General features: G+C 37.0%; 2 protein-coding genes across 3 annotated transcripts; one reads left to right on the forward strand and one right to left on the reverse strand.

Moving 5' to 3' along the window:
• The first annotated feature begins 1,630 nt into the window (after positions 1-1,630).
• Positions 1,631-18,903, forward strand: LOC122641328 (tubulin alpha-3 chain). Of its 2 annotated transcripts, XM_043834535.1 has the most exons (7): positions 1,631-1,636; positions 10,508-10,660; positions 12,199-12,413; positions 12,498-12,697; positions 12,846-13,354; positions 14,154-14,514; positions 18,867-18,903. In XM_043834535.1, the coding sequence occupies exons 2-6, from the start codon at positions 10,548-10,550 to the stop codon at positions 14,467-14,469; spliced, it is 1,353 nt and encodes a 450-aa protein (XP_043690470.1). In that variant the 5' UTR covers positions 1,631-1,636; positions 10,508-10,547; the 3' UTR covers positions 14,470-14,514; positions 18,867-18,903. The 2 variants fall into 2 exon arrangements, with proteins under 2 accessions (XP_043690470.1, XP_043690469.1); XM_043834534.1 differs by lacking the exons at positions 1,631-1,636; positions 18,867-18,903 and having other exon boundaries at positions 10,479-10,660; positions 14,154-14,621.
• A 1,532-nt stretch (positions 18,904-20,435) lies between these two features.
• On the reverse strand, positions 20,436-21,511 carry LOC122643133 (ethylene-responsive transcription factor ERN1). The gene has a single exon (XM_043836775.1). It carries the CDS (start codon positions 21,433-21,435, stop codon positions 20,566-20,568), a length of 870 nt encoding a protein of 289 aa, XP_043692710.1. The 5' UTR covers positions 21,436-21,511; the 3' UTR covers positions 20,436-20,565.
• Between the last annotated feature and the right edge of the window lie 259 nt (positions 21,512-21,770).

Here is a 21,770-nt window from a genome sequence, read left to right on the forward strand (position 1 = left end):
AAGGATACTTCCCACAAGCTGGCACTTGTGTTGTGCCGAAGATTTGTATAAGATTTACGAAACCTGCACTTCCACCGTAGGCGTGGCCTCTACTTTCCAGTAGATGGCTTTAAGCGAAAGCCATGCCCACATAAAGAAAGCAAGAAAGAAAGAGAAACATTCAAAGCCAAACGCCTAAAACCTATCGCCCTTTTCGTAACAATATTATACTAAAACCTACTACGGTCCACGGGCATTGAATCTGGAATCCAGATTCTGGATCGAACGTGACTTCCGTGATTGATGTTTACAAGAAGGAGAAAGGTTCTCTGAGCCGCCGCGGTGGGTAATCTTTATTTTCTCCCACTTTAGAACGAAATTTTGCAGTTACACCCTTCTAAAAGAATGGCAGCCAAAGAAATGGGATCTTAAAGGGTATTTTAAAAAATATAAAAACTTAGGATGATATTTATGAACTCAAAGGAGAAGTTAATTATTCCATTTCTTTGGCTGCCAACCTCGTAACAATGTAACAGGAGCATTGCAAATTTTTATCCCTTTAAATGACCTCCATGCCCTCGTATCGTATGTATAAAACCATATGCCGTACAATAATTAGTAAAAACTTCTACCAAAACAAAACAATAGAGCGGATTTGGATATCATTTGTCAGATTTTAATATCATTTGGTCTTCTTTCATGGCAGATTTGGGAATCTCACAATAGAGCGGTGTTTGATCATATGCCACTGGACCTCTTGAGCACTATTTCAACTGTCAATGTTTCTATCATGGAAGGGCATAGCTGTGTTTCCACCTCCTACTCCAGTATACCTTGTCCTCGACCAAGTATTGCTATGGATTCAATTTTTTCCTTGTCTGATTTCTTTGCTATGCTTTCGGACGGAGCTTGGAAAACTTGTTCTTCTACAAGTGATAGGGGCGTCATTTTTTGCACGAAGTTAGGTTTTTTTGTGACTGCTAGATGCAAGTTTGGATCTAGCTTTTCTACAGCTATTATTGAAGTGGAGGCTATCCAAGATGTCATTCTTTTAGTTCTACAATTTGATTTGTTTCCTTTAGTTGTCTACTCGATCAGATTGCTTAGCTGTTGTTAATGGTTTGTCTTCGTAAGACTAGACTGTTAAGTCTGTTGTACAGGATATTGTTCGTTTAGTTTCTAGTCATGATGTAGTTTTCAAATTTGTTCTTAAGTCCTCTAATTGAGAGGCTCATCGGTAGCTTCAGGTCTATGCGTTTGGGTATTTCCTGAGTTTGGTGGCTCTCTCCACCCTTAGTACTTCTTTCTCCTTCTTTGAGTGGAGGCTTTGTTTCCTCCCTCTTTGAATAAACTTTGTGTTCTTTCTTGTTGATCGAAAAAAATACAAAACAATATGTTTAGTAAAAACAGAAATAGGTTTTTGTTTTTTTTTTTAAAGGAGCAAGTCGTGATAGATAACAAATGATCTTGATAGAGAAATATGCATTCAGAATAGCATATTTAAGGGAGAAGCTGTTCAACAAGGTTGCTTGAATGGGATTCTACCATTTTTGCTTTTGGAGTTTTTAAAATTTAGCTTAGAATAAAAATGCCAATGTGGGAAGATCTCCCATGCCATGCCAATGACAATGCGGGAAATAGTTTTGGCTAGGGTTTGGTTCTCCAACTTCTTTTTATGGTAAATCCGATAATTGGATACCTAGAAGATGTTCTGAACGATATACCACACACCCATTTTTTTCTTACTCAAATTTAAGTTTAGGAAAAAATAACTGCCTGAAAATGTGGCGTGGCCTACGCTAGCACTCCCATGAGTCTATCTCTCTCCTTCCCATATAAAAAGACACATCTGCCCCCTTGTTTTGAGGAAGAGAGATAGATACATGAGAGTTAGGCCACACTTCCGGACATAAAACTACTTCCCTTAAGTTTTATTACTTCCCATGTAATAATGTACCCTCCCATGTTTGTACATGCGCCACATTAATAATCCCTAACACCCATTTTTAAATTCATAGATTTTTCAATGATTTGTTTTGTTACAAGGACAATTCTATGTAGGTGACACTTAGTATGTGAGTATGAGAACTTGGGATCTATTTGTCCACAAATTTTTAGCTCAATTTGATTTCCAAGTGTCCAAAGTCGACACCAACCATGACTCGATTATGTAAAATGTTAAACCAAAAACCTTGTACCATACTTATTACGGGATATCTCCTCCATCTAAGCAAGTTTATTCTTTCCATGTATGTAGATTGCATTAGGTGTTCCTTCCTTCTACGTAAACTTCAGAATAAGAAACTTTCTTGTATTTATATCATTCCTTTTCATATGCAATAACAAGATCGAAGATTATTCTCTTGATTTTTCTATTAACAATATTTAAATGAATATTAGACCTATCCTTCTAAATATCTATATAAACTTGAGTCTATATTAATAATATTAGAAATAGAAGCTACATAAGCTCCCAACAAAAAATTTTACTTTTTAAACAACAGAGCCTTATGTTAATCGTTTTTCCAGATTAAAAAAATGGTCATAAAGTAATGCAAAATGGGGCATCATCCATTGCTTTCTTTACCTAAATTATCCAAATTTCCAAAACAAAAATACTTTTCAATCGTGTTATATAAATTATACCGCACCATATCTTTATTATTTTTTCTAAGGGAGAGGGTTCCCTACGATGCCGGAATGCAGAGAAATCTACACTCTACATTAGTGCAAAGAATAGTGTCATTCATATGAGGTCCACATGAATCAGAAAAAATAAAGTACCGGTGTGAACCTCACGTCTCATTATGTTTGCATTGTAAGGATATTTTTCCCTTTTTTCGAATTAAAAGAATTTTTAAAAAGAAATGGTGTTTTCATGTGAAACCTAACCTCTTAACATCAGTTAGGATTCACTGATTCAGTTTGGAACCATTAAACATAATGTCTCAGTCAGGTTTGCACGGCAGTTTTATAACAGTTTAACATGCGACATTCATGTTGTGGTTCATCCTGCTCTCTTTTATTTCATAATTGACTTTTCAGGGCATTACAATAATTTAAAAAAAAAAAAAAAAGGAAAAAGATCTCTACTTGGTGGTGTTTCCTACATCCCCTCACAAGGCACCGTGAGATGACATTTCTGCCCCTTGGGGTAGATACCTAGACATGCTCACCCATTGGCCCAGACGCTTGTGTAGAGACCATGCGATCAAGTAAAGATCTCTTGCCCAAAAAAAAAATAGCGATAACTACTTAAGAGAGAAAACTAGAAAGCGTATAATATAGGGTCTACTATTTTTTCAATTTCTATACAAATAGGCGACTTTCAAAAATCAACTACTATTAAATTGTTTTTCTAATTTTTTATTTCGTTAAACAAAGTGAGAAAACCCATGAAATACTATTCAGGGTCCAATCCAAAATCTTAAATTACTACGTGAAGATGACCCAAGAGTATATAAAGATACATCAATGCTTTAGATATTGATGTGAGATTGTATCTCTGTGTAACTCCCAATATTAACATATATACTTTGTTTTTTAAGGGTAAAAAGAAATAGAAGAAGAATTCATTAAATTTAAGGGTAGAGGTTTTCCACGACACCAAGTATAGAAAACCACACCAATAAGAGGACAGGAGACAAAAAATTTCATTAAAGGGCCCACATTTTATCTAAAGAGAGATAATGTCGATGTGGACCATACAATTTATTCTATAAGAGGACATAAAAAGGAATATCTAGTCTTATGTCATGAAAATCTTTTTCCTAAATTTTAAATGAAGAAATTTAATAATCCAAAAAATAGGGAATTAAAGAATTCTTCTCTTGGAGCATCAACATTGTGCTGAGTTCTAAGCTAACTAAGTTTTGTTCAGTGTCCTTGCAGGTCTCCAGAGTCCAGACCATGGTTTTAGTGCACCTTCAAAACCAATATAATACCAATATGGATCGACATATATGGACTTATATCAGACAAATTTGTCTATGGATTTCTTAAAAAAACAGGTTTTTTTTACTATTTTAACCTTGATTCGTACCGTTTCACTGATATAATATCGACATGGTATTGAGATTGGTAACTAGTGATGCCGATATGGACAATCAGATACTTATACCTCAAACCATGGTCTAGACCCAAGATGGTATGCTATTAACAGCGATGGGGCCCTGAGAGGTGGTACAGGTGGTTATGGTTGCATAGCTAGCTAAACACTATCAAGGCTGTCCTATCTTGGGTCTGGATGGAGCTTCAAACCTGGCCTCAAATTCTAGAACATGAATTAGTGGAGAAAAGAAGAGGCCCAGTAGAGGGAAACAAAAGAGGACCTTAGCAAGCAATATAGGAGATTGGAAAATTTAATGGGCAATTAAGGAGAATCTCACTCTGGTTGCATGGATTGTGTGGTTCCTGCATCTAGACACAGAAGTATGCGAAAGTACTATGTTGTTTCATGGAAAGGTGGAAATCCCGTGCGCACCCTCCCATTGGCCAGTGCCTATCTGCCGGCTCAAGAGGCCCAGGCGGTAATCTCTTTCTCAAAAAAATTATCGCTATGTAAGTACTATGTTAAGTTTTATGGCTATGTTCTTTCTTGGGGATCATCTAAATTAGAATATTTAATATTCTTTTGATTACTCATTATCGTATTCTTAAAAGTTCTTTAAGTTTATGACAAAAATAGATTTCCAAAATAATTTGAAAGGCTAGTCTTGCACACATTTCGAATACAAGTATACAATTTTGCTCACCACTCTAAGAATAAATGTATTATATCATATATGACAAAAAATAAGATTACAAATTATTTGACAGTTGAAGGGGTATCAAGTATCAATGAGAAAATCCCTTTTGTCACCAGAGTATCCGTACTGGTCTTGGCTGATACCGATACATATTGACCTTATTAGAATGTATTGAACGGTTTTGCCCTTTTAATAAAAATATCTAGACAAATGTACCCTTACAAAGAACTATTCCATTGACACAGGCTCGAACGCTCAACCGAAAATTGACCAAGGCCCATATCAATATAGCCGATCTAATACCGATAATAAAAATGTAACCTTGCTTATCACAGTTATGTTCTTTATGAAAAATTTAGTGATGCAAAGTCAAGGACGACAAATGCCATGCATGGTGTGTGCCTCCAGCATTTCGTGGGATCAAGAAGGATTTCCTTGGGAACCATTGCAACTCTTTTTTTTCATAACAAACCTAGGAATTGCACCACACCAGAGGCTAAAGATTAAATTTGAGTGGTCTTGCCAATGCCTCAAAGATTTCTAACGACGTTAAAGTGTAAAACCCTACAAATGAGAGGGTGAGGAAATGAATCCAAAGGGAGACCTACATAATTATTGAGGAAAAAAAGTGTCTCAATGTGGCCGCATTGGTCATTATGCAAAAAGGTGTGCTGATTCCTTTGCACTCTTGTGTCGTGCGTGTCTTTTTCCCTATTTCTAACTTCAACCTTTATTTTCGAATCGTTATCCTCTCCTGTTACTGCACGGTGCAGTGCTGCATCGTGCAGCGGCTGCAGAGGCCATATAACACAACGGGCCCTACATGGTGCACATGGCCTCTGCAGCGCCGCACGATGTAGCACTGCACCGTGCTGTAACAGGAGAGGAAAAAAATTCCTTATTTTCTCGATATTGTATTCTTATTTGAAGGAAGTGAGTGTGCTGGGCTCAGGTTGGGCACTTGGGGCCTTGGGCTGAACTAAGCCATTTTTTTTTTCCTCAAATACTTCATAATGGACTTGTGCTAGGCCTAAGACCCAGGAAATAGGCAACCTGCAAGAACTGATTCAGCCATGAGCTGTTCCATTCAATTTATATTCTTAAAAAGCAGATTAGGTGCATTACAAAGATATGACTCAAACCTCACACCAAACAGATCGCTAAACCAGGTGTGATATGATGACTGTGTATAAATCACACTTGCATATTATTAATGAGAGAACAATTGCATTTAGATTAATGGGTGATGTTCCCTATCTGGGAGCGTACAGGGGTGCAGGTTGCACCCAGACACATGGGGTGGGATGAGCGCATCATTTTGGTCATTTAGGAGGGCGGGTCGATCATTTCGCCCACTTCCATGTGTCTGGGCACATCCTGCCCCAAGTGCAAAGAACATTTTCCCTTAGATTAATTAGACCACTAGTATCGCTTGAACATATTAAATTAATGCGAAGATTGCATTTTGGGTATTAATGCATTTTCATGCAACTACATGCCTTTATCAAAACTAAAATTCTATTAAAATTCTAGGTAGAGTACATTATTGTAATAGAAAATCTGCAAATACATTCAGGATTTAAAACATCGCGATCGGATCAGTTAGATTGTCCAATTCAAATCGGATACGGCCGATCTAGATCAGTCAATCAACGTGCACTGGATTTCTAAGGTTGAAATATATTTTGAGCGATTCTGACCGATTCCTGACCAATTCAGACCAATTATGATTCAATCCGGATCAGTTTGATCCAAATCAAAATCGATGGACACCAATCCGGATCCTCCTTTCTTTTAAACCCTAAATATATTACATTAATATCAATATCAATGGCTTCCTATGAGCATATTAGTGTTTTCAACTTAGGTGTGTGCAAAGGTTGGCACAACCATTATTTATTCCCTGCACCAGCAATCTAATTGAGAAAAAACATATTTTACACTGAAGTTATCTTTCCCACATTAGTTTACTTGGTCTTTACTAAGAAGATAAATTTAAAACAATTTGCATCTATCCTAAGCCTTTAAATATATTAAAAACTGTTTAAACACATAGCTAAGCATATTTTTTTTTAAATAGTCCAAAATATATACTACTTTTTTATGTGAACCATGTGATAGATATATCATTCTATTCTCAATAGCCCAACAACCCATCTAATCCATAGGTAAAATCTTTTCTTCATATATCCCTTGGACAGGCGAAAAGGACTAGCAGTGCGTCGGTCGTTTTGGGTGCGGTTGTGTTTAGACGTAGATACACACTGAGGCATAACATCGGTTAGCGTTCCTTTTTTTTTTCATACAAATATTAAGTCTTCCATCACCGAGAGTGGACTCCTAGAAGAGTGAATGTCATCATAAACTTCTAGGATTTAAAAACTCGTCATCGGGATTTCAATCAGAATTGATCAAGATAGGTGAGGAATCGGTTAGATTCAACCCATAGTTGCCTTAACCCTAGATTTTGAAATGGGATTGGCCATTGTGAATTTTAATCTGAATGAACCGACTTGATCTTGATTCTTAACATCCTATATAGCTCTCACCTCTTATTATAAGTTTGTACGAAGTCAAAAATACCTTTCCTCAATCCAATAAAGGATCATATCCTATTAGTGGGTGAAGATAAACTGAATCATATATATAATATACAATACAATTAAACAAAAAAGTAAATATAAAAATATAAGTGAAGGACAATAATTTAAGTCAATAATTTTGAAAATAATTAAACAATAATTTGAGAAAAGATCAACACATGAGAAATCATACGGTTGAAATGAATCTAAATAATTAATTCATTGTTTCTTGACCTAGAATTAATATTTAAAGAATCGGGACCAGATTGATTAGGACGTTTTTTGGCCAATTCCAACCGATTTAGCTGTGACAAATCCGGATCCGATTCCGGGTTTTTAAACCCTGCCTCACAGAAGCCATACATGTTTCTTCATTGGTCCAGGATGTAGTTAGTACCCAATAACCCAAAAGAAGGGAGGAAAGAGAGGGGAGAATCTCAAAATCCCCATTGCCCATTTATCATAAGATTGGGCGCAATCTCGGGTCACTATCAAACCCGACCCATTATTTTGATCCGAACTTCTTCCAAGTCACATGGAATGAAAGTTGCAAGATTCTTGTAATACTTCTTTTCTCGAAAATGCCAAACTTGGGAACCTGTTGTTTAATACTTATTGATATTTCCCCACAAGAAAACTACTCTTGCTGATACAACACCCGACCATACAGCAACTTTAGTCTATTGAAGGTGTGTATCGGAAGACCCTACGGTGGTGGTCAAGCTTATCCTCATTTCTTAAGAACTCACCATATCTCTCTCTCTCTCTCTCTCATTGAGAATCTGAGATGAGACATGAAAATGTAAGGTCAGCAGTTCTGAGCATGGTTTTTAGTAATCGGTATTGGTATCGGTATCGACCTGATACAGATCCCGGATCGATCGGTTAGATAGATATACTCTTGTTTCCTTTCAAAAAATGATATTTTTTTTACAATTTTACCCTTATACGTACCAATCCACCGAAGCAGGATCAGTCAAGAATCGATATTGATCTCCACAGATAATGATATGCATCGGCCAATCCGATTGATTCAATATCGATTCTTCAAACCATGGTTTTGAGAGGCTCCAACCAGAGTTTCAAGAATGGGTGGGGGAGAGGGGGGGTTGAATCGGTCAATTCAAATCAAAATTGGAGCAGTCTATCCATATTGACTTTTTAGGGTTCAAATCGATTCGTGATTGATTCCAACTTTCCAACTACTAAACCGATCAATTCAGATCAAGATTGGCCAAGTCTGATTCTCATTCCAGCTGATTCCAAAGTGATGGATCCATGTTGAATTTTTAGGGTTGAAGTTGATTCTTAATCAATTTCATTTAGTTCTAAATTAAGTGAAATCAAAATCTAAACTGGGTAGACCTTCATTATTTTTAGATAGACACCTATTTCTATGGGGGGAGGGAGGGAAGATGAGAACTAGGAGACTTGAACCAAGACCTCTTGATAGGGTGGGGTTTTACACTCCACACTGCTTCTGAATCCTGATAGGCAGTTGTTCTCAAACCGAGTGGACTTGATCTAGATCCCACTTTTAAATTTAATAATTTTGTCTTCAACCTCTGTTTTATCTCTTTAGCATACATTATTTGTCTCTTGGATTAATCACCCCTCTTTAAAAAAAAAACACAAAAAAGAATTTTTTTTTAATAAATGGAGAAAAGTTACCTATGGAGAAGTATAGAGAATATTGCCCACGGCAGACATAGTGGGGGTCAAAATAACCATCACACCCCTTATGAAAAGGTGGAAATCTGCCTCTCAAGTGTTTTCGCACATGTTCTCATTGGCCCCTACACATGCGTGGGCCCCCAAAAAAATACAAATTTTTTTTTTCCTTAGGTAGGTGAGAAATGCCATGCTGTTAAGGTTTTCAACCAAAGACAGCCTAGCCATATGAAGCATAAGACCGCATATGACAACTACAGGTTGTCAGGTTCAATATTTGAAATTCCAACTTTGCTCCTAGGCTTACTAAATTTGCTAAGTCCACCCATTTAGATAGGATTCAAGTTTGAATTATAAACTAGGTTGGTAAATTTGTAATTTCGATGCATTTCTTGACCAAATTATGGATGGCCAATTTCAGAACTGTCCTTGAAGGCTTCAAAATTTTCATAATTCAAAGTAGGAAAAAGAACCGGATTCGGCTACTCTCCAGGATACCCCCGAGCTAGAGATCGTCCAGTGTGCAACAGTAGCCGTCAACACATGGCTTCTGGTGTCCATTTGGACGGCATAGATCAAAGCATAGTTGAGCGTGATGCACATGCAATGAAGAAAAAGATTCAACTCCCCATTTCTAGCTCAACCCACACCGTTTGAATGACACCCATACTATATGTCGACGCCTATTGACTATCTCCACCTCAGGGTGTCTTGGAGAGGAGCCCAATCCTTGCCACTCCAACTATAGAGGAACAAAAGTATTTTTCCATTTCATATAAAATAAAAAATCTCATCTAAATTAATGCCCAAAATTTTTCTGGTCAATTAAACAAGGATGAGACAGACAATCTAAATAATCAATAGTGAAAAATCATTAATACTCTCACAATTGAATAAAATTCCCAAAATACTCCTCTACTCCAAGTAGGGTTTCATGATCCAATCCTTGAGTCCTCTTTTCTAGGTTGTCTTTCTCTCTCGATGAGGTCAGATTCAAGCTAGAATGGTATGGCCAAGATTTGGAGTAGTTCCAAATGTCCTATCATGAGGTCAGCCAATTAAGATCAACAATAAAGGAGTCAAAAAAACAAAAAAAAAAAACAATTCCTCCCATCGATAAAGAGAAGATGGTGTGTTATTGCCTTTTTTTTGGGCCGGTAAAAAGTGGCCCAAATCGTAATTCTGGTCCTGGTCCTGGTCCTGGTCCTGGTCCTATATTGAACCTTTCTGCCCACCATGATTTGATCACGGTGGCATTTTCGTCTTTACAGTTTACATATGAGGGGTATTTTAAGTATATAAAACTGGCCGCCGACAGTGACAACTATCGAATCTGTGGGACCCACAAATGGGTTGGCGCCTTTTTTCGGACACCAATCGTCTATTAAATTGAGTTATTGAGTGATTAGGTCAAATCCAGAGTTTTTTTTCTTTTCTCTGGATCTATCTTGTTTCTTTAACGGTAGAGCCAGATCTTTCAATTCCTTTCTTTCTCGTTGAAGAAGAAAAACGAGGAAGAGAGTAGAGAGAATTTAGGTTTTCTATTGTTTGTTCTCGATCTGGAGAGATGAGGGAGATCATAAGCATCCATATCGGCCAAGCTGGGATTCAGGTTGGGAATTCTTGCTGGGAGCTGTACTGCCTTGAACATGGAATTCAGCCCGATGGAATGATGCCCAGGTATGCGATTTTGCAAAATTTCCTTCCATTTTCATTTCTGATCTGATTTCTGTCGGCATTGGAGTTTCGGAGTGATAATGGCAGGGATGATTGACGGTTGTTGTGTTATGATTTTTAAATTCTTCTTCCTCGATTTTTGTATGAATGTGAATGGTTATAATGGAAGGGATGATTGACGGTTGTTGTGTTATAAGTTTTGAATTCTTTTTCCCTCTCTTTGTCTATGAATGTGAATGGTGATAATGGAAGAAATGATTGACGGTTGTTGTTTTTTTGAATTCTTCTATCTCGTTTTGTCTATGATTGTGAATTTCCGGTTGATTTGAGAAACTGTTCTGTTTCTTGTCCTTATCGGTCGTTTTGTGGAGGGTTTTTTTTTTTTTTTTGGGATGGATAATTGCAAGTTTTGCGAAAATTGTTCGTGTTTATTAATAGGGAATATTAAGAGCATTAAGTTGGATGTTCTCTTATGAATTTGAAGAATATTCCTCCGGATCTCCTCGCTGAAGTACTTTTGGGAAACTTCGATCTTGCATTGCTAGGTTTTGTCCAGTTTTGCTTTGCTTTGATCGTTGACGATTTAGTTGGAAGGATCTCTTGATTTACCAACTCTATTTTCCGCTTCAGATGGTTGTTTTGCTTGAAGCACAGTTCTAATTTTGGCGAGGCATAAGAGTCGGCAATTCTACATAGTATTGTGTTTCATATACTCCTAATTTATGTTCTTGATAGGTTGAACATGAATATTAGTGGTTTATGGTTCTTAGACACCCTTTGTGATGGGACTTGTTTCATATATTGTGATCTGGGAGGATGAGGGCTTACCAAAAGAAAAAAAAACGAACTGGGAGGATGCGGAGGCCTTCAAGCCTACCCCCACCCACCCCCCCCCCCCCAAAAAAAAAAAAATTATGTTATGAGCCTTGCGATGAGCATTAAAGATGGTTTGAAGATAATTTAGAAGAACCTTCCATTTTTCTTTGCACTTGCCCTCTATACTTTTTAAAATTTTATTTTTTGGGTTCTAAAAATATACATTTTTGCTCCTAAAACGGGATTTTGGTGACTTTGTTCTATTTTTTTTTTGGGGGACGTAGAATTTATTTGATTTTATTATGTTGTTTTCCATTGTGATTCTAAGGTGTCATCAAAATGGAAATAAGAAGGTTGTATTAATTTTATGTTTTCTAGGTTTCTTCTGTTAAGAGTGATAATCAGTATGCTTCCTATTCATTGAAATCATGTGTGTCCGGAGATGGATGAATTTTAGACTTTCTGGGTTTCAGTTGGTGGTGACACTGCAAATTCTGACATTTGGTACTGTCATAGAAGGATTTGTCAGATGTGGAATGCCCTTTCAGTTGGAATTTAATAGTGACCTCCTTTTTTGTTGGTGTTTTTGGGGAGGGGTTAAGTTATTGAACCTGTGAAATCTCAATCATCTTAAACAGGGTTTCTAACTGCCAGTACATTCCTTATACTTTGATTGAGTAAAGCAGACCAACTGTGGGATTCTAACTGCTTTATTGTCCTTGCAGTGATACTTCGGTAGGTGTTGCACATGATGCTTTTAATACCTTCTTTAGTGAAACTGGTTCTGGAAAGCATGTACCCAGAGCTATATTTGTTGATTTGGAGCCCACTGTCATTGATGAAGTCAGGACTGGGTCCTACAGGCAGCTTTTTCACCCTGAGCAACTCATTTCTGGGAAGGAAGATGCTGCTAATAATTTTGCCAGAGGACATTACACTGGTAAATTGCATCTCAAGTTTCTACTTTGATCCTGTCACAGTGTGTGCTTCTTTGTCTAAGCTATTTTGATGTTTTGTGCTGCAGTTGGAAAGGAAATTGTAGATCTATGCCTTGACCGGGTGAGGAAATTAGCTGACAACTGCACTGGTTTGCAAGGTTTTCTGGTATTTAATGCTGTGGGTGGTGGTACTGGTTCTGGTTTGGGTTCTTTGCTATTAGAACGATTATCAGTTGATTATGGAAAGAAGTCCAAGCTTGGATTCACCATCTATCCTTCTCCACAGGTAACTTCTGATTCATATAGACATGATATTATGTACACAGTTAACTGTCCATATTTCTGTGTCTAGTTGAGACACTACTTCTGTAACCTTTTGAGCTTGAGCCATTAGTATTTTAACTCTGATTAGTTTTGATTATCCTGAATTGCAGGTTTCCACAGCAGTTGTGGAGCCCTATAACAGCGTGCTTTCCACTCATTCCCTTCTCGAACATACAGATGTGGCTGTGCTTTTGGACAATGAAGCAATTTATGATATTTGCCGGAGATCCCTAGACATAGAGAGGCCAACTTACACCAACTTGAACCGCTTGATATCTCAGATCATTTCATCTTTAACTACTTCCTTGAGGTTTGATGGAGCCATCAATGTGGACGTTACAGAATTTCAGACCAACCTTGTTCCATATCCCCGTATACATTTCATGCTTTCCTCATATGCTCCTGTCATCTCAGCAGAAAAAGCATACCATGAACAACTCTCAGTTCCTGAGATCACAAATGCAGTGTTTGAGCCTTCGAGCATGATGGCCAAATGTGACCCAAGGCATGGGAAATACATGGCCTGCTGTTTGATGTACCGTGGAGATGTTGTTCCCAAGGACGTTAATGCTGCTGTTGCCACCATCAAGACCAAGAGGACAGTTCAGTTTGTTGACTGGTGAGTGATGAGCATCTCTTTTTACTCGAACACAACTTATCTAAACCTTTTTTCAACTTCTTGAAGCCTGAATCCTGTTTTCTAACATACTGGAAAACTTAATTGTCAGAGTTTATGTTCAAATGGTTTTGTTGAAGGAAGTCCATTTGCTAACCTGATGCAGTCCTCCCTTATCTAGCCTGGGATAGGGGATGAGAGAGTGCTGACGGAGCTTGCCAATGCCATAGCCCTGGTGGAATTAGGCATGCATTTATTTATAGGAGAAGGATTTACATGCTTCCCACTTATATTGGTATCTTACATGCAAAGTCAATAGCGGGAAGCAAAATAGTATATTTAATAAGGAGAGAGAAAGGGGCTCACATAATTAATGGGAGAGGAGAAAGACAGAGGGAAGTACACACTGACAGCATGTACTTCCTTTTCCTTATTTTATTTGTAATTGAGGACTAGTATTAACGGTGGATGGAATGTAGTTGTCCACATCGGTATATCCTTACATGGAGTAGAATTTAAGATTGATGAGATGCATCATCAGACGGAATGCTTGATCAGTTACAGGAGAAAAATCTGGATATTAGGTTTTCAATGTGGTATAATTTGTCGAGATTGACCTAGAAAAGCGTCCTTCATATGCCCCAATAAGTGATGGCTCTCAAACCATGGATGTTTACCAATGTCCAGCATAGATAGGGTGGATAGCTTGTGTGTTCTTGTTCGTAGGAATGAGTTCTAATATTGTTTTCTTCTTTGGTCTTTACATGTAGAATCTAATGCTTCCTGGTGGGTGAATTTATAGGTGTCCTACAGGCTTCAAGTGTGGGATCAACTATCAACCTCCAACAGTGGTCCCGGGGGGTGACCTAGCCAAGGTGCAGCGTGCAGTGTGCATGATAAGCAACAACACAGCTGTGGCTGAGGTCTTCTCTCGCATTGACCACAAATTCGATCTCATGTATGCAAAGCGAGCATTTGTCCACTGGTATGTTGGTGAAGGTATGGAGGAAGGGGAGTTCTCAGAAGCTCGTGAAGATTTGGCCGCTCTTGAAAAAGACTATGAGGAAGTTGGGGCTGAGGGTGTTGATGATGATGAAGAGGAAGGGGAAGATTATTGAGTACTATTGGAGGGCACTCATTATTCTTCTGTTTCTCTATATATAATATCTGTCCATGTTTTAAATCCTCTGAATGGTGTCTTGTTTGTGCTTTGAATTGTGGGTTTCTAATGGTTTGAGGTGGTCTTTGTTAGTGACTACTTTATGGCATTCGTTATAAAATTTCTTTTATGGATAGGTCCCAAATTTTTCCTGAAAGAGACATGTATTGTTGAATCTGCTTGATTCAAATTGCCTCTTCTCAATGATATGCTTTTAGTGCAGTGTAACGTCCTCTTCAGAATGTAAGGTGCTAGTTACATGCATGCCTGTTGATTTACCTCGCTGGACAAGTCTGGCTTGAACTTGGATTACAGGTTGCTGTATTGCGTCTTTGAGGTATTGGATTGTGAACTTAGCATTGGAGAGAGTTTGCAATGGGTGGGTGCAAAGGTGTAGTCTCATACATTGTGGAGGACTCGTCTTTAATGTCGGGGCTATTATAATGTTCTGTGAATACATGATTAAGATTTAAAGGATTGAGTTCTGTCATCCATGATGAGGAGAGAATCTCATTACTCATGAGTTCTGGTGTTCTAAGAACAGTGAGGGTGGTTCGGAAATTTGTATATAGAGGTAGGTCAATCTTCAGTTAGTATGGATTCCAGGGCTTTGAAATTCTCGACCCTAATTTGCTATTTCAATATCTCCAGTGTTGTCATTCCTCTTCAGTACAGCCATCTTTAACGCTCTAAGCTTAAGAGCGCAAATTGGCCGAGTTGCAGCCATGGCAATAGGATTAGCAACTGATAGATCCTATTCTGATTCTCCCTGGATTGTAATTGGTTTGAGTACCACTCTTAGCCGTCTGAATCTTTTGATTGACACCAGATCCAGGTGCTGAAGGAAGCACGGAATTAGAATCTTGAGGACGAGGTGAAGGGGCTTAGGAGAAGATTCCTTATACTTCACAAACAACTTAAGAGAAGTCCAGCAGCTCCTAAAGTCTTGAACTCCTGAATACCAAATCTGAAGGAGCTAGCCTTCGTTATGGTATCTGGTATTGTAGGATTGGTGATCCTTTATATTTCATATAGACTCCCGAAAGGAAAGATGCAGGTGGAAGAAGAAGCATTTTGAAAAATTGTGTGTACCCACGGTGAAACGGGTGAGCTGGTGAAGTGAAGGATTCCTTCTTCGTGGTCATTGGTACCATCGGATTTCGTTAGGGAGGGATTCCGTAAATAATTCGGAGGTGAGTGTAATGATGACACATGATTCAAATATAGGGTCCCATCACCAATGGCTTCTTCTCTTCAGGTGCCAACGGGTCAGCTCAGTTGGTCGTAGACCAACTCCTCAAATAAGAGGTCAAGAGTTCAAACCACCTTGGGGTTATCCCCATCCGCTATTCCTCCCACCCCACCAATCTATTAAAACTAGGGCTGCAACAGGGTCGGGTTGGGCCGGGCTTTATAGAATCCTAGCCCAACCCTAAGTCCCCTTAGTTGGGCCCAAGCCCGACCCGACCCTCGACTCGGGCTAGAAAAATCCAACCCTAACCCGCCCTCGTGGTCGGGTCGGGCCGACCCTAATTGGCCCCGATCATGGGGAGGGGAAAGAAATGCATGGGTTGGAATAGACTGGAAGAACTTATTAATTTTACATAAAATAACAATATAATAAATTATATTATAACACTTATTGTCTTCATATATAGTATATTATATAAAACAATGTGGGTGAAATTTATAGTTCATAATGTATAATTTATATCCCAGCTCGAGGCTCACCCTACCCGACCGACCAACCCGGTTTCCATCTAAATATCTCCAAACCTGTCGCCTCGCGGGCTGGGCCGACGGCCAAACTTGCACCCTAATTAAAACTCTCCAATTCCAAAAAAACCAAAAACTTATCGAAAACATAATGTTGAATTGGTCTGTAGTTATTTGATTCCAAGAGTTAATTGATGAAGGGAGAAGTGGGACAAAATACAAGGATAGTCTTGGGTTAACAACTTAATAATAAAAAAGGAAAGCAGTTTTCTTGCAACCAAAATACATAATTTTTGAATAGTTAAGTAGTTCTATCAAATTACTGTTCAGATTAGGCTGAAATTTTATGGACAGGTGGACCCTAAGGTCTCTTATTCACATGCCATGTTTCAGCTATGATTATAAGCTCAATAAGAGTTAGCCAAGTGGCTAAAAGGAGCATTTTGAATAACTAGGACTACCAATAGGTTGTATTTACATAAGTAGAATTGTATGTCTACATATGGAAGTAGATACAATTAAATTTGGGTACGAAATTTGACATGTGCCAAATCCACACCATTCCTCAAATATCTAATGATCGAATTATTACATCACTCTTCCATGTGGTAGAACGAGGTGCAACCATCTAAAGATTTCATGTTTAGACTACGACATCGCTCTTTCATTAATCCTCTAGATGGCTGATCCTAGTTCCCTAGTATCATTGTAACATCTTAAAATTTTTGGTTTTTTTTTTTTTTTTTTTTTTTTTTTGTAGTTTCATTAATAAAAAGGGCAAAAAATATAGATTGAAAACTGAAATAAACAAAGTCAGGTAATATTAATATAGTGGAATAGCACGTTTTATAATTATAATATAACAGGGATTCCTACAAAGAAAAATAATGGGAAAAAAAAAAAAAGGGATTTAGGGAGATATGCTTTTATCAAAACTTGGGTGTATCAAAAGCATTGTTCTCTTTTTTCATTAGCAAAACAATAATAATAAAAATAAATTGCTTCGTTGACATTGTTTAATTGCAACATAAACATAGAAATTATGGATTTTTTGGGTATTAATGAGTTTGAGGGATGGGGGTGAACTTACCTGCTCTTCCTCATGTAGGGTTTATTTATGGGCCATTTGATGAGGTACAAGATAAAGGGAGTTTGAAGAAGCAGAAAATAGGTCTTCAACTTGAGAAGATAAGTCCATAATTATATTAAAATTTTTTTTTTTTTTTTTGTGAAAATAAGGAGAAAAATAATGGAAATTTATTTTAAAATTTTATGAACTCAGAAAAGGTAGCTGTATATACTATGTAGTATATATTAGAATAACATAATAGGCCCCCTAATTTTTGTATTTTGTAAATTAATTGTTTTCTAGATATTATGAAAAATCAAGTTGATTGCCTTGATCTTTGACTAATAATTTCTTCACATTTAAGAACAATTTTAAGAAGAAAATTTATTTACATATTATTACTATTAGAGGAAGGTATAAATGCTACAACTTAGGGAGCACCGCATGTACCTCCCATAGTGGCATGCAACATTAATGCTCTTGCCCTTTTCCTTTTCTTTTTCTTTTTTTTAAATTGTTAAGAGATCTACAAGATCTAATATATAATAACCAAATTTATAATTTATCCAGAACTTTTGTATTTCCTTCAATTGTGATTAATTCCATGTTTGACATTTTTGTAGAGAAGTACAAAACTATTATTATCCTCTCTCTCCACAAAATGTTTCATTTTTCACTTAAAATCTCACCTACATGGGTTCTCCTTTTCCCAATAGGATAGAAGTAGGTGATCTAATATATAATCACAATCTAATTTATTGAATAGCTTAAAAGTAGATGACTTACTCATACTTATTTGTTTACCTAAACCTTATCATTTTGAGTTGGATAATGGCTACCCAATGTTTGAATTGAAATTAATTGAGTAACATCTCATTTGATAGAAGAATTGAACCATTTTAACAGTCTACTTAAAGAATTTTTTACTTTAAAATGCCCAAAATGCTACCTTTTAGACTAGATGTTCTTGTTTAAAGCTGGTTATATCTAGGTTGATGAAATGGGTTGTCAAAGTACTTTGCCATGGTAAGCTAGTTTGATTCATCCAGGAAAAGAAAATTCAAAATTTTTTTTTTTTTTGGGTAATAACTTCTAACCAATATTACCTTATAACCAGTAAAAAAAATCTTTAGCTGTGATTATAAGTTATAAATGTGAACATTTTTATATTAAAAAACAATATATTAGGAGATCTTAAAGTAAGTAGTACTTACTAGGCATTATTGGCTATTGTTTGCATGTCATGAAAACCAAACTGATTCCTTGATCGAAATTTTCATGAAAAATTTAAGGGTGGATTACATTTTTTGGATTTTTTCCTAACAAATTTTACATTCAATTTGACTATAAAAATCTTTCCTCATATATATATAAAAAAATTAAAAAAAAAGTTTTGTTCCCTGTCACAATACCCAGTGAAGTATACTGTTCCACTGTTTGACAAATGATAGTACATGGGTTGGTCCATGTGATAGAGGATCAAGGAAGTATCTCATTGGTACATTTCAGCTTAAAATGAGTAGATGAAGTAGCTAAAATTACAAAATATGCTATTTAGTATTTTATATTTATCTCCATTTGATGGCATTTTGGTAATTTTATAAAACTTTCAATCGGAATTTGAGCAACTTTCCTTGCTTACTTTGGACTAAAATTTAGCCATTGAGATGTATGTGAAGTCCTCTATGACATGCCTAACTCATGTACTGCCAAGTGGCAAATAGTGAAGAGTTATATTTCAGAGAGCATCGTGACGCCTAGAAGGACCCATAAAAATTTCAATATCTTGAAGACACCCTTGCCTTTGGATGGATCACATATGACTTATGTATCTGTGTGTAGCTTTTTCTATATATATATTGTTCTCGTAATCATGCTGTAATTATAATTTTACTATGTTAAATTAATGACAAACAAACTTCGAAATATCTTACAATCTGATATTTCACATCATTTTTTACCAACTAAAGAGAGCCAATGGAATATTTGTTATTAATCAAAGGACCAACTATAATTCTCCAATTGGATTTAAATGAATAGGCTTTTCTGGATTCCATAATGGAGGGAGATACTGATTTATTAACAACTAATAAGCCCATAGCACCTAATCAATAAACATGTGCCACTTGAGAATTGTTAAAGTTTGATGCTAGAAAAACCTCCTTGCATGAGGAGACCCTCATTGAGTCAAATCCACTATAATATATATATATATATATGAAAGTGAAAGAACCAGGCAAACCAATGGGGCAAAGAGAAAGGATTGATAGGTTGTGATGATAATTGTCAATTATATTATAAGTTTTTAACAACATGAAGGAGTTACCTACAAAATCTATAAGGAAAAGATGATCATCTTAAAAAATTTGGTGGTAAAAATATGAAGTCAAAACAACAATTACAAAGTTGTTAGTCTTTTATTTTAGTTCTATCTTTTTCTATTTGAAGGATATCAGAAAGTAATGACGTCCAACCCAAAAATCCGAGCTTCAGAGTGGAAAGACCCTTTCAAGTTCATAAATTAAACTATCGCACACTATTCGACCGATGTGGGTCTAAACTCCCCTCTCATTTCTGGCCATCAAAAAATAACCCCACCCCCTTTCTCTCTCCAAATGCTACTAATTCTCTAACATGTTCAAATATTGAGAAGTTGCAGACAGGAATCCCTAGCCAGATCTCTTAAAGATTAATGTCATTGGAGATGCTAATTCTTCTACAAACCCTTAAACAGTTTCCCTTTATGGAACAAAATTTGCTTTACATCAATTGGGTCCCCCACACCTGGAGGAGGAGAGGAGAAGCCAAGACTCTGCATGGGGTTGAGAGTAAAACATGAATCCTAGAAAAACAGCTACCCCACCTTTTCCCTAAAAAAATAACTATATTGGGCAATTAAAAACTCTTATGCTGAAGTTGAAGAAACATGAATCATATGTAGAAGTTGGGATACAAAGAGACATATTGCTTTAAACAATGTAGTATGGTTAAACTTTTAAATGAAAAATAATTGAAAACTTAGCAGGAACTTGAGTGACAAGATTCTCCTGATTGATGGCAGTTGACTTTGCCACAATTTTTGCACTAGAAATGTTAAAATGGTAAGAACTAGCTACAAAGAAACACAACATAAGTTGCCCTTCAAATCCCTCTGTCATTGGAACTTCTGCATCCACTACAAAAATCATTCACTATAACAAGTTCCTCTTTGAGAAGTTAAAAAGACAGAAAGAGGAAGAAAGAGATAAAAATGATAGTAATGACCAAACATTAAATTGAACAGAACAACTGACAGAGAGGTGGGAGATCCCAGAAAGTATCAGTTGGATCATGAACAGTCTCCAAGTACTCATGCACTCCATTCATGGCATAGAGTGAAGCTGATATCTGTTGTTCTACTTTCATCCTTTCCAAGTCTGTAATGTTTGATTCCAGGGTCTCAGGTAACCCAACATTTCTGGACAACTCCAATTCTCCTTGGGTATATGGATACCTATCAAATGCTGGACCAAATATGGATGAGAGGTCAGATGGTGAAGAACCCAGATCAAATTCCTTGCTACAATTGCTCAAATCTGGTCTATATGCATCATTAGACATCTGCTCCCCTTGTATCTCTTCATAAGAAACAGAGCTATTGTTGCTACTGCTGCTACTGCTACTATTCATACTAGTAATACTAACTGTGCTAGTGCAAGGTGTAGTTGTGATGATGCTAGTATTGGTGTTGGTGTTGGTATTGGTATTGGTGTAGTAGGAGGTATCAACTGGTTGTTGTTTTAGGCCTTTCTTATGATTAAGGAGATTTCTAATTCGCGACGCGAGAGGAGAATTGGAGGAGACATGGGTGATGAAATTGGTGCGAGTATTGGATCCTCGAAGAAGACAAGCAGCCTCATCATAAGCTCTAGCAGCTTCTTCTGCAGTTTCGAAAGTGCCAAGCCACATCCTAATCTTTTGTGTTGTGTCCTTGATCTCTGCTACCCATCTCCCAGAAGGCCTCTGTCTTACCCCAACAAACTTGTTGTTGCCACTGGTCTTCCCTTTCCCCTTGATTTTATTTCCTTTACTGACAGAAAGCTCTCCTTGTTGATGCTGATGCTGTTGCTGTTTCTGCTGTGGTTGGAATTGGAGTTCCATTTGGAGATCTGTTTAGAAGATGACTGAGAACTAAGGAGAGGGAGAGAGAGATGGGTTTAATTTAAACAAGGAAAACAACAAAGGAGGAGCTTCTCAAGCTCTTATGTCAATTGGATTTATGCATTCTTAAGGATGACTATGAGTTCCCTAAAAGCAGTTCCCTTAGATAATTTTATACTACTAAGGTGTTTCTGAATGTTTGCTATTTTATGGGTGTTTTTAAGTTAAGTCCTTTATTCTATTATACATGGTATCTCAAAATTTGCTATTTTATGGGGCCTATATCTCTTATTCTATTATCAATGGTATCTCAAAAATGGATTCTCTTCATGCCA

This window comes from Telopea speciosissima, chromosome 10 (assembly GCF_018873765.1).
Source record: "Telopea speciosissima isolate NSW1024214 ecotype Mountain lineage chromosome 10, Tspe_v1, whole genome shotgun sequence".
NCBI classification, from domain to species: domain Eukaryota; kingdom Viridiplantae; phylum Streptophyta; class Magnoliopsida; order Proteales; family Proteaceae; genus Telopea; species Telopea speciosissima.

Bases quoted from the DNA above. Each gene is read 5' to 3' on its own strand.
- LOC122641328 (XM_043834535.1), top strand. From the start codon at position 10,548: ATGAGGGAGATCATAAGCATCCATATCGGCCAAGCTGGGATTCAGGTT. The intron at 10,661-12,198 runs GTATGCGATTTT...TTGTCCTTGCAG, and splicing joins CCCGATGGAATGATGCCCAG to TGATACTTCGGTAGGTGTTG. The intron at 13,355-14,153 runs GTGAGTGATGAG...GTGAATTTATAG, and splicing joins ACAGTTCAGTTTGTTGACTG to GTGTCCTACAGGCTTCAAGT.
- LOC122643133 (XM_043836775.1), bottom strand. From the start codon at position 21,435: ATGGAACTCCAATTCCAACCACAGCAGAAACAGCAACAGCATCAGCAT.